This window comes from Pholcus phalangioides, unplaced genomic scaffold (genome assembly GCF_987345545.1).
Source record: "Pholcus phalangioides strain wild (caught in Gottingen) unplaced genomic scaffold, Ppha-v1.0 ptg000011l_1, whole genome shotgun sequence".
In the NCBI taxonomy this organism is placed as follows: domain Eukaryota; kingdom Metazoa; phylum Arthropoda; class Arachnida; order Araneae; family Pholcidae; genus Pholcus; species Pholcus phalangioides.
Window position 1 is genome coordinate 59,651,082 of NW_028301604.1, and position 13,644 is coordinate 59,664,725.

General features: G+C 33.9%; 1 protein-coding gene across 2 annotated transcripts in view; it reads left to right on the forward strand.

The window, feature by feature from the left end:
- Positions 1-13,644, forward strand: part of LanA (laminin subunit alpha) — a 308,555-nt gene that overhangs the window by 238,145 nt on the left and 56,766 nt on the right. For both annotated transcript variants that reach the window (XM_089239807.1, XM_089239808.1), the window contains 4 exons: positions 1,084-1,238; positions 5,261-5,443; positions 8,295-8,425; positions 12,694-12,841. In XM_089239807.1, coding sequence (XP_089095933.1) covers positions 1,084-1,238; positions 5,261-5,443; positions 8,295-8,425; positions 12,694-12,841 — 617 coding nt within the window. The remainder of the gene's footprint in view (positions 1-1,083; positions 1,239-5,260; positions 5,444-8,294; positions 8,426-12,693; positions 12,842-13,644) is intronic.

Sequence of the window (13,644 nt, forward strand, 5' to 3'; positions counted from 1 at the left end):
CCGGACTATTCACCTAATTAGCTCAGTGTGACTTTTCTTTATTCCTATGGTGAAGAGGGATCTGAAATGAAAGCATTTTACCAGCATGGATGAGGTGCAAACAAAAATGATGGTGCTGTCCAGCATCACAACAGATGAATTTCAAAAATATTTTCAACAAAGGAAGAAAATACTCTACTAGTGTATTAGCTCTAATGGAGAGTACTTTTAAGAGAATTGAAGAATTTTGGTAAAAAAATTGAGTAAACAACTTTTAAAAAAGAAATTCTGGTTACTTTTGGGTGCCCCCCCCCCCCCACGTGTATATACCATTCACTTACAAAGAAAGGGCCCAAAGATGTCATCCTGAAAAAAATTACTACTAATTCTACTCATTTAAATATGCTAAAAAATATTAAAATATCCGGCAGAATTATTATGGGTCGCTCAAAAAAAGAAAGAAAATATTAATATTTTGGGCACCAATAGAAGCCAAGAATGAAATTAGAAATCCCTCAACCTTAAAATCTTGGAGCGACATCATTAAACTACACAAGATTAGATACAGCACAGACAAAGAGAAAAAAGAGAGACAACTAGTTACTAGGAAAAGAAAAGCTGGAGAAAAGAGGGAAAAGAAGCTTTTTATAGATATTGCCAAGAAGTGTGACAGATGCAGAGTAACCAACTCTTACCATTTTTAATAATTTTTTGTACTATTAATAATTGCATTCCTTCGCTAATTTTTTGTTTTTATGTGTTTCTGGATGAGATGAATATACTTAATTTTTTTTATAATTTTTTGATGATGACACCTTTGGACCCTTTTCTTGTTAGTTATTTCAGTATTCAATGACTGAAAGTTTCTATAAATGTCTCTTTATAGAATTATTTCTATGAACCTCAATTTAAAACATCTATTTCAAGGGCTGCTTTTTATAATCTAGCTGCTGCTTTGTAATATAATACTAAATTTGACAAAATACAAATTATTTTCTGTACCTCCTCTGACTGTCTTAATGAAAAGTTTGATTGTGTTATATTTATGCATCACTGAGAAACATATTTAAAACTTTTTTTTATGCAAAAGTTATTTCTTTATAGTTGATAGAATTTCTTCTATCATTCCTGACACATCTGATCTGATGGACCAAGCCATAAAAAAAGAAAGTGTTCTTAAAATAGTAGGCGTAGATGTATCAGATAAGATTGAAAAGGTAAAACAAAAAGTTGCTCTAGCAAGAAATCAAGCTAATTGGGTATGTATTTTCATTGTTTGATTAATCATTGTCATTAATGGTTCTACAATTTTGTGCTACAAAGTTTTTTTTATTGTCAAATGCTTTTATTCAAAGGTTAAGAAAAAGAATTTTAACTTACAGGATGTGATTTTAGCTTACATAATGATATTAATTACCCATACATTTTGAGCAACAAATTTATATATTCTTTAATCACAATTTGTTTCTTTGTTTGTTTGTATTTTTTAATTACAAAATAACAATTCCAGTTTGTATTGCCTTAACCAATAAAACATGTATTAACTATCTTTTTCACCTTTCAAGTTACAAATAATAAAAATTAAACTTTTTTTTAAAGAAAACTTGCTTTTAACACAACCTTTGTTTCTTACTTGAAAATGTATCTTTTTAAGTATGCAAATTAACATCCTTTTTGCATTTCTGACCCATTGAAGAACAGTGTTCAGAAAACTGAATTTACTTATCAATAAGAGTACCTAAATCAGCAAGCTTATCACCATATGGAATAATTCTACTATTCAACTTGTAAGCATGATATGGGTTGTGTGTGGTATAACTGAAATGAGCAATCATGCATCTGTCAACACCAAAGGTATTTTTCCATTCACCTGTCTATAGTTACTGTGTGCAATTAAATTCAAGTTGGGCAAGAACAACACCTTTTGTCTCTAGGTTTCTTCACTACAATCATTGGCATCAAAAGTGTTTTGAACCTGTAGATGCTCGTCTTGAGAGTATTATGTAGGAAATTTTTATTTCTGAATCAATTCTGTTGATGCTCCAAACCGTATCACAAATTACAGTAGGTGGTTGCGCACCCACAGCATCCCCAGCTCCAACGCCACTGATCATGACCACCACGAGGGTAGGGTTGGCAAAGCCCTCTTGGCATAAATCTTATTATTATTATTATTTTACACTATAAATCGACTGTAGAGGGGCCCCATCAAAGGTATTAGCCTAGAGCCCTCCGGCTCCAGGATATGGGGCCCATGCCACTGACTACACTGATTAATTCTGTGTCATCTGGTGGATTCCAATCCTATGGGACAATATTCTTAGCAATACTACTGCTGTATATTCATACAGGGTGGGCTAAAAAGTCTGTAGAAAATTTGAAAATGAATAAAAACTGGGAAAATAACCAAAATAAAAAATGGTTTGTTGGGCTAGCATCGCTAAGTCACTGGAAATTTTTTAAGACAGGAAAGAAAAGTAACTCAAAAACAGCCAATAGGTGGTGCTGGTATGAGCAACTTTGGTGGAAATATGCAAATGAGATGGTTATAAGAACTTGCGCTCCTAATCCACAACCAGTTCACCATTGTAAACCGTGTATGTGGACCTGCTGCACTCTGCCGTTGCTGGATTTGTGACTCGCCTGAAATGTGTTATACTCTGTGGTGGTGGTCATGTGAAACATATACTGCTGTAATAAACGATTTGAAGGCATTCTGTTTGTTATTGGGATCTTTTATAATTAGACTGTGGCAAAGGAGAAAGAGGTGGTTGATTACACAATTATGTTATGTCTTGAGGCAGTTTGGGAAATATCGCTCATGGTTACTGGAGTTGTCATCTGTTATGAATGTGCTTCTCTTATTGTCTGACAGATGGCACTACCATGCCATTGTATCATATCATGGCTATTGGACGTTTAGTCAGTTTGCACCATACCATTGTTACAATAGGATCTGTGTAATCATGTGTCTGTTATCATCATATATGTGTATATGTGTGTAGTAACATTATTGTAATCAACTGTACCATTAAAGAAATAGAAAAACTGGCAACCAAGGATTAAAAGAATACTGGAACTGTATCTGTTTAGGAGATGGCTATGCGAACTAAACCAGTGGGCACCGTACGGTTTCAGTTTCATTTTAAACAGTTTAATGAATCTGTTGAACATTGGAATAGCTATGTTGGAATCTTATTTTTTTCGCCGTTCACCATGTACCTGAAAGGAAGAAAGCATCAGCTTCATTGGGCCACACACCTACAGGATCCTAAAGAACCTGGCCACTCCGGATCTCCTGTCTATGAAGTCTTACAATGAGATCGTCACCCTGTTGTGAGGACATTTGAATCCGATTCCAAACGAGATGACGGAGCACTACAAGTTTTACGAGAGGAATCAACTCCAAGGTGAGTCGATAGCAGATTACGATCTAATTGCAGAAACTCACGGAATTGTAACTTTGGACCGAATCTATCTGTGATGTTACGCGATAAGTTCATTATGGGTTTGAGTTCTGAAAATATCCAAAAGAAACTTCTGATTGTCAAGAATTTGACTTACAGTAATGCAAAATCTACAGCTCTTGGTTTAGAAACCATCAAAGGATGTCCAAGAAATGCATAATCAAGTGTCGCAGTTTGGCCTGAAGAAAATCAGCAAAGTGTCTCGAATGGCACCTACAGGAAAACGATACCAGAGCAACGTGAACTCAGAATCAAAACATAAAATGAAACCAGTGGGGCAAAATCGTGTTTGTATCGTTGTCCTAGCACTTTTCATATGGCTCATCAGTGTAAATTCAAGGACAGCATATGTAGATTTTGTAAAAAGAAAGGACACCTACAGAAAGTGTGTAGATTGAAAACTAATGTGAATCTGCGGAACACAGAATCTGACGTGTTTCCTGTCAATAATCTACAAGCTAATAGAAACAAAAAGTTGATGCTTGATGTATACCTTGAGGGAAAGAAACTTTCCATAGAGTTGGATACCGGTGCCACAGTATCATGCATGAATGTTCAGGAATTCAAGAAAATATGTCTAAGTGTAAAAATTTTGAAAACGAACTTGGTTCTAAAGAACTTTGGTCAATTGTTGGTGCATCCAGTGGGTCAAGCTATCATGCAAGTACCTTATGAAAAGCAAACTACTACTCAGAACCTATACTTGGTGAATCAACCAGTGAATGCAATTTTTGGAAGGGAATGGTTACAAACCTTGAAAATCAACTGGCCTGAGATGAAGCATCTCATCCAAGAAGGTTTGCGATCTTCAAAGCTTGAGACCCTGCTTCAAAAATATTCTGAAATAAATTTTCACCTCAGGTCTTGATCAGCTGGAGAAATTACAGTGTCACATTGAATTGAAGGCAGGAATCAAGCTGAAATTCATGAAAGCGAGACCAATTCATTTCTCACTGAAAGAACATGTCGAGCAAGAGCTAGACAGATTAGTCCCTGAAGATGTACTTGAACTTGTGAACCATAGTGAGTAGGCGACCCCATCATTCCAGTGGTGAAATATGATTTAAACATTCGCATATGTGGTGATTACAAAGCTACCCTGAATCCGGTTCTGAAGGTTGACCAACATCTGTTGCCAAAAATCGATGACATCTTTGTGAAGCTTGCGAAAGGAAAAGCATTTTCGAAGATTGATCTTGCCAAATTTTTTCCTAAATAAATTTAATTTGTGAATTAATTTACAATTCTGATTGATTTAAAAGGAGTTTCAAGTGATGACTACATTCTCCTTAACTTTCTCAGTACAAAATTTGATAGGTGGCAACTGGTGCTGTAGAATTTAAGCCAATGTTTTACAAATGTCACAAATAGGAGAAAAAAAGCTGGGGCAAATTTTCATTTGGCTATAAACTATTGATAAAAAATATTTAAAATTATGAAAAGATGAAATATGAAAGTATGCAGATCCTAAAAATATATATTATTGAAAAAAAAGAATATATTTTTGTTTTAGGATGGAAAGTTATCATTTTAAAATTTGAAAAATGGGCTTAGGACAGGCAGGAGAAAAACATTTCCTTAACAAATGAAAATTTGTTCCAGCAAATTTTAAAAATCTATTGATGAAACAATTAGAAATAGAGTGGCGACTTTTCCGAAACTGGAATATAAAAAGAAGTGATGGAAAGAAAAGTTCTTTGTCAAATATATTTAATATAAACTGCTAGGGACACAATTTAGGCCAATTTCATGAGAATGATCCATATGTGTTTGCCTAACTTGTTTTTGTTTTCATTATATTGAATTTCTTTTAGATAAAATTGGGTGTACAGTTTTACGAAAATACAACTCTTCAAGTTCGTAACCCAGAAAGGATTCAGAGAGCTGCAACATATACCCAGATGTCCATGTATTTCAAAACTCAAGAAAAATATGGCCTTTTGGCATATGTAGGAAATGAGAAGGGAGCACACAGTCTGATGAAGCGTGTTCGAACGGTAAAATTATTTTAATTTTTGTTTTGCAACTAGATCATTGTTTGATTATCTGCTTTGGATTGTGTAGCTTATAATTATGCATGGTATATTGATGGAATTTTCTCTTTGGCATCACTGTAGAACTTGAATTAAATTCAACAAGATTGTAATCCAGTTTCGAGTTTCAATTGTGCTGCTGATTTTTGAGCGCTCTCACAGAAAATTTCTCAGTCATTTTTATGTTTATTGCAATGGTTTTTATTTATAGTCAAACTTTGATTTAGCCCTAAAATTAAATGATCCTGCTTCATCAAAATTTACCTGGTCTATTTTTCTCTTTGTTTGATTCCAGGGAACGTTAACAAAAAGTACTTCCCTATTACATATTTTTCAAACTGATATTCCATTGAATCCTGGGGTGCTTCATGAGCTTTTTTTGAGGTTCCAGAGAATCAAATGTCACAGAACCCTTACAAATCCTGGAATGTGGACAGCTATTAATTAAAAAAAATTTTTTTTGTCACTAATGCTTTTAAAGCAAAACTGAAACTAGTTTATTCTGAATTTTGACAAAATAGTGCCATTTAAAAATATCCAGATTATTTGGAAAACCAAACAAAGGAAAAACAGTAATCCCAGTAGTTTCCTCCCCAAACTGGGTCAGTCAGGGACTGCAGACATTCCAACCATGGAAAAAAGTTCAAGAAAGACATTCTACTGCAACCTTTTTCCCCTTGAAATCATTCTTTTGTTACAATTTGTTGGAATTTTTTTAAAAATAAATTTCTGAAGCAGAAGCTGGCTCAAACTCCATGTGACAGTAAAATGGCATAAATATTATTTTGCATTTTGTCAGCAAATTATTGGGGTGACCCACTGATGCATGAAAATGTGGGGGCACTCTTGAACCAACATTTTAGTGTTTTTTTTGTAGTAAAATGAACATTCCAGAGGAAAAATTATGAACTCCCACCCAGAGAAAATCCAGTGCATGCCTGTGGGGTGGCCATTAGTCCCATATTTTAAGGAGCATTATCATGTAAGTCCCAAAAACAGATTTTTTTTTTAAAGGAAAATTTTTTATTTGCTGAAAGTGAGCTTTTTTTGAACCACAGAACTTACCTGAATTTTAAGGTAACCCATTATATCAAAGAAATATTCAAAATGAGTTTGTGTTCTGTGGAACAGCCACAAGGGTTCCATGTAGCACTTTCATGACCATCAAGGGTTTCACGAGAGCTTTCACATTCAAAACCGCTGCCCTATTGGACCTGAGGTTGCCACCATTAAATAGTGCCTCAATATGTCCTCCTTGAAAGTCCTCAGATACTTTAAGAAATCCAGAATGAGAAATTCAGATACTTTACCAACTACAAATAGCTTGGCTAATTCAAAAATAGATTGCAGGTTAAATCCTACAATGCAATTAAATTTTTTTTGTTCAAGTTGATCTTATCAATAGACAAAAAAAAAAAGAACAGGTAAATGAGTCAGTCCTCTTAGAGAAATTGCATAAATATTCTTACTGTCCTATTAGAATAGCTCTTCTCCACAGGAAAAATATAACTATATCCTTTGGCCTTAGAAACACATAGGGCATATATATAGGGAATAGTTCACATGCAAAAAATTTGATTTGTTCCGATGTGATCTTGAATTTATTAGTTGGAATCATTAATACTGTGAAATCTCAATATAACAATACTGTGCGAGCCAAGAAAGAATATCGTTGTAGAGGGATTATTGCTATATCGAGAAGCAGCAGTTTACCATTAGAGTATAGACATATCCAAACAAGACTTCAAAAAATATCATTGTAGAGGGATTTATCATTATATTGAATATCATTATAGTGAAGTTTCACTATATTTAATTTTTGTCCTTCCTCCATGCCAGAAGCATGGATTTGCAAATTTTCTCATTTTTTTACAGTTGGTTGGATACCTTACTTTTTATCTAAGCTTTGCCTGAAACACGAACGTGTATCCCTGTTGAAACACATGTAACCAAACATTTTGGGAACATAACTTCCATAGAGTAACATGGGTAGAGTAAACATTCAAATGTCATTTCCCACATTCATTGTTTTTCCAAGGACATTGCACTATCGTGCTTCTGGCATGAGGGTGATGATATCTTACTCTTGAACAGGTCAGACTTTAACCCTTTAACTACGGAATATATTTCATAAAATGTGTCAAAAATCGGAAATGTTTTTGAGATAAAACTACACAGGGAAGGGAATGAAATGAAAAAAAAAGGAGTACCCATTTTGCCAGAAAGGTAGAAATTAGATTTTGCATTGATAAAATGTTACTCATGGCTTATAAAGTGGGTGACTGATGCTAAAAATACACATTTTTTTTTCCAACTCATAATTTTTGGCAGGCACATACATCTTCAATATAACAATAACTGATTCCAAAACAATTGTTAAATTGAGTATTCATTGCAATTTTACAATAGGCACTTTATCGTGACAGTAAATCAATGTTAAAATTTATATGTGATTATCTTAGACATTTGAGACATAAAAGCTGACAGAAAAGAACTTGGATGATTTTAATGAACTTTATAAAAATTTAAAGGAGCTAAGCTGCAGTATTGGACTTTTCTTTCGTTCAAGGTATACAGAGCCTTACTCCATTGCCTTAGGCTAGGATTATACTATAAAAGTTTGAAAAATGTCCTTTTATAAAACATTTGATAAATGTCATTTTATAAAACATTTGATAAATGTCCTTTTATAAAATATGCAACCAAAAAGCCTATTGGTTGCATAAACCAATAAGCCTACATTTGTTCAAATGTAACAGATACGACAATTTAAATCTATTATGTGCATTGAACATTTTTCTATTTTTAATTATAGGATGATTATATGGCTTTGGAAATACGTGGTGGAACAATTGTGTTAACCATGGATTTAGGTTCAGGTGCCCAAGAAATCAAACATAATACTTATGTTTCAGATGGAAAATGGCACCAAGTCATATTTGAAAGGTATGTAACACAATAATTCAATATCTGAGATGTGAAATGGGATAAAATAATAATTCACCTCTGACAGCTATTTTAAGATGCATTACATCAATCTTGAAATGTGTATTTTGTATAGGAGAATTATGTTATTTAAAAGAACAGATAGAATATATTATGATAGAACAGAAGTTATATTTCCTTCAAATAATATGAAGATATTCTATTGTATAGTCACAATAATTTTAAATTTTAATAATAGCAAAAAAGAAAATATTTTAAGTAATAGTGGAAAAATGACCTTTGAATCCTGCTTCAAAAACAAAACCCATGATTCCTCTAAATGTGATAGAGAAGATATTGATAAAATTATTGATGCAAATTTCATAAAACAGACTGCTATCTCCTCCCTCATTCTCAAAATTTCAGGGGCTTTCGTACTGATTAGAGGGATTTTTTTAATGCTCTCTTTTCAGTTTTTGGAAAAAACCTCTTCCGTGAATACCAATACTTTGAATAACAGTAATCACGAGCTCTCTGATTTGTTTTTCACCTTTTGCCAGTATGTCTAACTGACTTACATGTACATAAACTATTAACTATAGTTCAGTGGTTTTTTCACATAAAATAGTTTCCCATATCACACCTCATTTCACTTATAGATACTTTAATAAAGCTCTGAGTCCTTCACCCAGCAGAAGAGATACAGGGGAACCTGTATGAAACGGAATGTCAAAAGACTGAAATAATATTCCATTTTAGACAGATTTCTGTTTTATAAAGGTGCAAATAAAAGCATTAATCATTGAACAGACTATGTTTTGATTCTGCTTAAGACAGGTTTCACTGTATATGTTGTGTATTATATCTCTACTCAGAATGATGAACAAAATAGTTACACCAAGCAGGAAAAATTCATAGTTGCAACTACAGATACTTGATTACCTAGTTGAAAATTTTTTTCTCCCCCTCATAATAGTGTGTTTTTAAAGGAATTTGAGGCAAAAAATCAAGACTTTTAAAGCTCAAAGTGATTTCAGAGGATAATTGCCAATACAGCTAAAATTTATTCTGGGCAGAAATTGCTTTCCTTGTTCTTCTCTGGATATGCCACTGGCCTTGAAGAATAACTTCCTATTTACTCATCCAATGTAAGATCCCTAAAAGTATAGAACAAGCCTTTAATGCTCTGACGAAGATCACAACAGAGATTAAAATTAAAATTTAATAACCAAGTCAGAAATCAGTTAGTAGTTATGTCAGCACTACAGCAATCACAAATGCAAAAAGAGAGGGCCATAGCTTTTGCAGCCAGATTTTATTAGTTTTTGGGTTGTTTGTCTTTTTGGTGGCAGAAGTTTTATTCACTACAGTAGCGATATCCTATATATATTTACATATACTGTTTGTGTGAAGTAGGATCAGCAATATGTTTAAGTTTGCTGTGATAGCTCGTGGTTGGTTGGATGTTTCTTTTGGAGGTTTCTAATTTAACAAAATTTACTCCCTTAAATCCAAATCAGTCTCATGTAAATTAGAAGCCTAATATAATTAATTTTGCACAATGGTTTTTGCAGTAAAAGTACTTCCCCGCTATCATGTCTGGTCACTAAAAAAAACTTGCATTATAGTGATATTTTAAACATCTCAGGCTGAACTTTATTTGAACAACCTCTCCATCATGAAATGTTGTGCTGTTGATAGTTAAAGAACTTATGAAAGTTAGCATCTGGGTATCTGCCGCTGTGGTGGTCGAGTGGTCATAGTGACGGACTCGCATCGCGATGATCCGGGTTCGAACCCCACCAGCGCCACAGTGGTGGTTGGCTGAAGTTGGTTTTCAACTTCAAGGCCTGAATGCGAGCCGATCTCCCCGTTTAAAAAGTCTCGCCACAGAGAGCAACAGGCCTACAACGTAACAAATATTCAATTATTACACTTCACTCACAATTTGAAGTATAGGTGGCAGCACTGAAATATCAAGCACAACACTAGCTACACACTCAGACTGTTAGGTGTCACTTCTGCCACGAATGGGCTGGAAGAGATCTCGGCAACGGGATAAGTCCGGTGGCAGAGTCCCTGGCAATCATTCATTCAGCCTCTGAGTATCTCGTGAAGGAAGCACAAAGGTAGGTGCCCCCTGAAAATTTCAAATCGTTAATTTAATTTCTCAAATGGATTTGATACCAACTTAATAAAATTGAATTTCTTTTTCTTCAAATGAATTTGATAAATTAGAAAAGAAATATTTTCAGAATCACTGATTGAAAAAAAAGTGTCCTGTAAAATATGGGTCATATGGTTAAGGTTTGGTGGCGTTTTTCATGGACAGCTATGTATTCTTTCCTCTTTGGACACTTTCTGTCCTATATTCCGTGCGCATGTCCTCATTCTGTGCACCTATATGATATACCTTTAGTGGTTAGAAACACAAGAGAAGGGAGAACAGGGATGGTCAGCACAGGTTACACTCATTTTGGCCATGCTGAAAACCTTGCCCCAGATACTGATGCTGTTATCTACCTTCTATCTTTTAAATCTATTGTATCTTTTATGCAAATTAGAATATATATAAATAAAAAATATATATATTTAATAACTTTTCATTAGAATATAATGCATCTTTAAATTAGAACACGTGATATTTCCCTCTTTCTTGAGAGACATACAAGGTAACCAATATGGCGACTTCCTGTGCGACTCATGAAAGAAACAAATCTAAATTAAGGAAACATAGAAGTGAATTTTTTTCTTTTTAATGGGAACTAGATATTTCAATTTTTTTTTTCAACTTCAAGTTATTGATATGCCTGTTTTTCCTTTGAAAAATGTTTGATTAAAGCTGCGGAATTTCTTCAATGTAATTTATATGGGGCTCATAATTTCAAAACATCGTAAACTATATGGATTGATGCAATTTGATAATATAAGACAATACGGAAACATTAATTCTCATTTTTGTTCTGGAGAAGATATAAATAAAAAGTTGAAATCAATGTCATTGCATGGATATCCACCTCAAAAGTGGGTCTAGCTCATTATTTTATGCTTAATTTTTTAAGCTTTGTATCTCTAAGCAAACTCAATATTTCGAAAATCAAAAATTCAATTCAATTTTCAAAATTATTGATGTGGTGGAAAACCCCACAAAATTTCCATATTTCTACACTAAAATTGGCAATTTTAACATTGATCTCTGTGGGTATCACATAGTGCAGTGATTCCCAACGTTGGTGTTAACGCTCCCTTAGAGGCAATGGAATGCTCTAGGAGGTGGTAGAAGCTACTGGTACCTATGGGTTAGATTGCGTTGGGGGCGATGGGGAGAAAACAATTTCTGAAGAAGGGGGCGATGGGACAAAAAAGGTTGGGAAACTATGATCTAGTGTTTGTCCCTCAGAGTGATGCTGATGATGATTATGACGTCTATTCGAAAAGCCTCATATAATATTGAAAGAAGAGTATGAATTTTCACAGTTTGCAAAAAGCCATTGCCAATAGCAACTGCTGAACCTAAATGATGATTTTCAACATTGTTAAGATATTGATCAGGCTCACTGCACAAATTATTTATATTAATGTTGCATTGATAGAGCATCATTATAGTTGTACTGCATGGATATACGGATAATGTGAAAAATAATTTAATAAACAAAAATAAGTTTTCAATACAGTGAATACTTTACTAATTGTAAATACTTGGCTACATATTTTCACCGATATCTGGTAGCATATTTTTCAAAATCTGTGCCCTCCCCCAGAATATCTGACCTCCAACTTCCACTGGTTAGTATTGAGCTTGGTATCTCTTCTAAGCTGCTACAGAACTTTTCACTTTTCCATGCAAGAGTAATGTGTGAGATTACCATGCATGACCAGAAGTAAGAGTTTTTTTATTAGAATTTTATCAGTTTTTTGTTCTTGTCTTAGAAATCAGAGGGAAAAATTAAAAAGGCAGTGCAGCCTAAATAGATGATATCACAGTAAAAGGCTGATATAATCAGTATGGCCTATATAATGAGGATCTGGTTATTTCAAGTGATTTGCAATGTACCTTTAATGTAAAATTGTAAAAGATGCTTATTGCTTACAATGACAATTCTGTTTTTTTTTTTTTACAATTTTTCTACTATTGTGGGTTCTTATTATAACTGACTTACACTGCATGCGGTCTGTAATATTGAATCATTATTGGAATTTTAAATGAGTTGCTTATTTCACAGTTTTGTGATACATTTTTTTGTATGTATCCGACTTTAAGACCAATTTTTTTCCTATTTACTGTCAAGAACTGGCAAAGCATGCACATTAACAGTAAGAACAGATGGAGAGGCAGATGCAATGGTTGAAGGTTTTCTTCCAGGTATTCACACAGTTTTCAACTTGGATCAACAAGTGTCTAAAATTTTTGTGGGTGGAATACCAAATGAGGCTAAGGTAATCAAGAGTGCTTTCTTTTTTTTTTAACTTTATTAACATGTTAATTTGAGACTATAAAGGAGAATCTTACTTCTAAACATCGTACACTGTTTGATTTTGATAAATTTATGTTAGTGCATATAAGAGTCATTCATTTCTCAACACAATTAGCATTTTATTGAAAATGATTTATAGACTTTTCCTGAAGCATATCTTTTACTTTTTAATATCAGTTCATTTTATAACCACTCAAGGCTAATCATAAAAGAAGCAAACTTGTGTTGTCCCATTATTTGGTGCATCCCCTTAACGAGTACTTTGGTGCCTTGGGGGAAATAAATAAATATGCCTGACTTTTCTGTTTTTCTTTTTTCCCTGCCCACACGCAAACCGGTTGTCAGGGCCAGGCTTAGGAATTTTTCATGGACGGCCAGGTGCAAAAAAATTTCTGTGGCCCCTCAAAAAAAATTTTATGTGGTCACACTTCGACTAATAAACATTTCAAGTTATGAACATAAATCTTGAAGAGTGAAAAAGTCGTTCAAGAAGAACTCATTTTTATATTATTTCAGGAACGTGTTGATAGTTGGGATCGTAATCAAAAGAGCCTGAAAGTTTAGGTACTAAAAATGGTCGAAATAGGCAGGCAAAAAGGCACTAAGAATAAGCGGTACATATAAGTTATATGAACAATAATAATATAATAATACTTTGCCTTGGGTGAGTCATGACGTCAACTGTCGACCTCTTGGAACAGTCATTGGTCAGCTGTACATATGTGATGTAGTCCAATGCCTGAGTGAGACGTATAATGTAAAGCA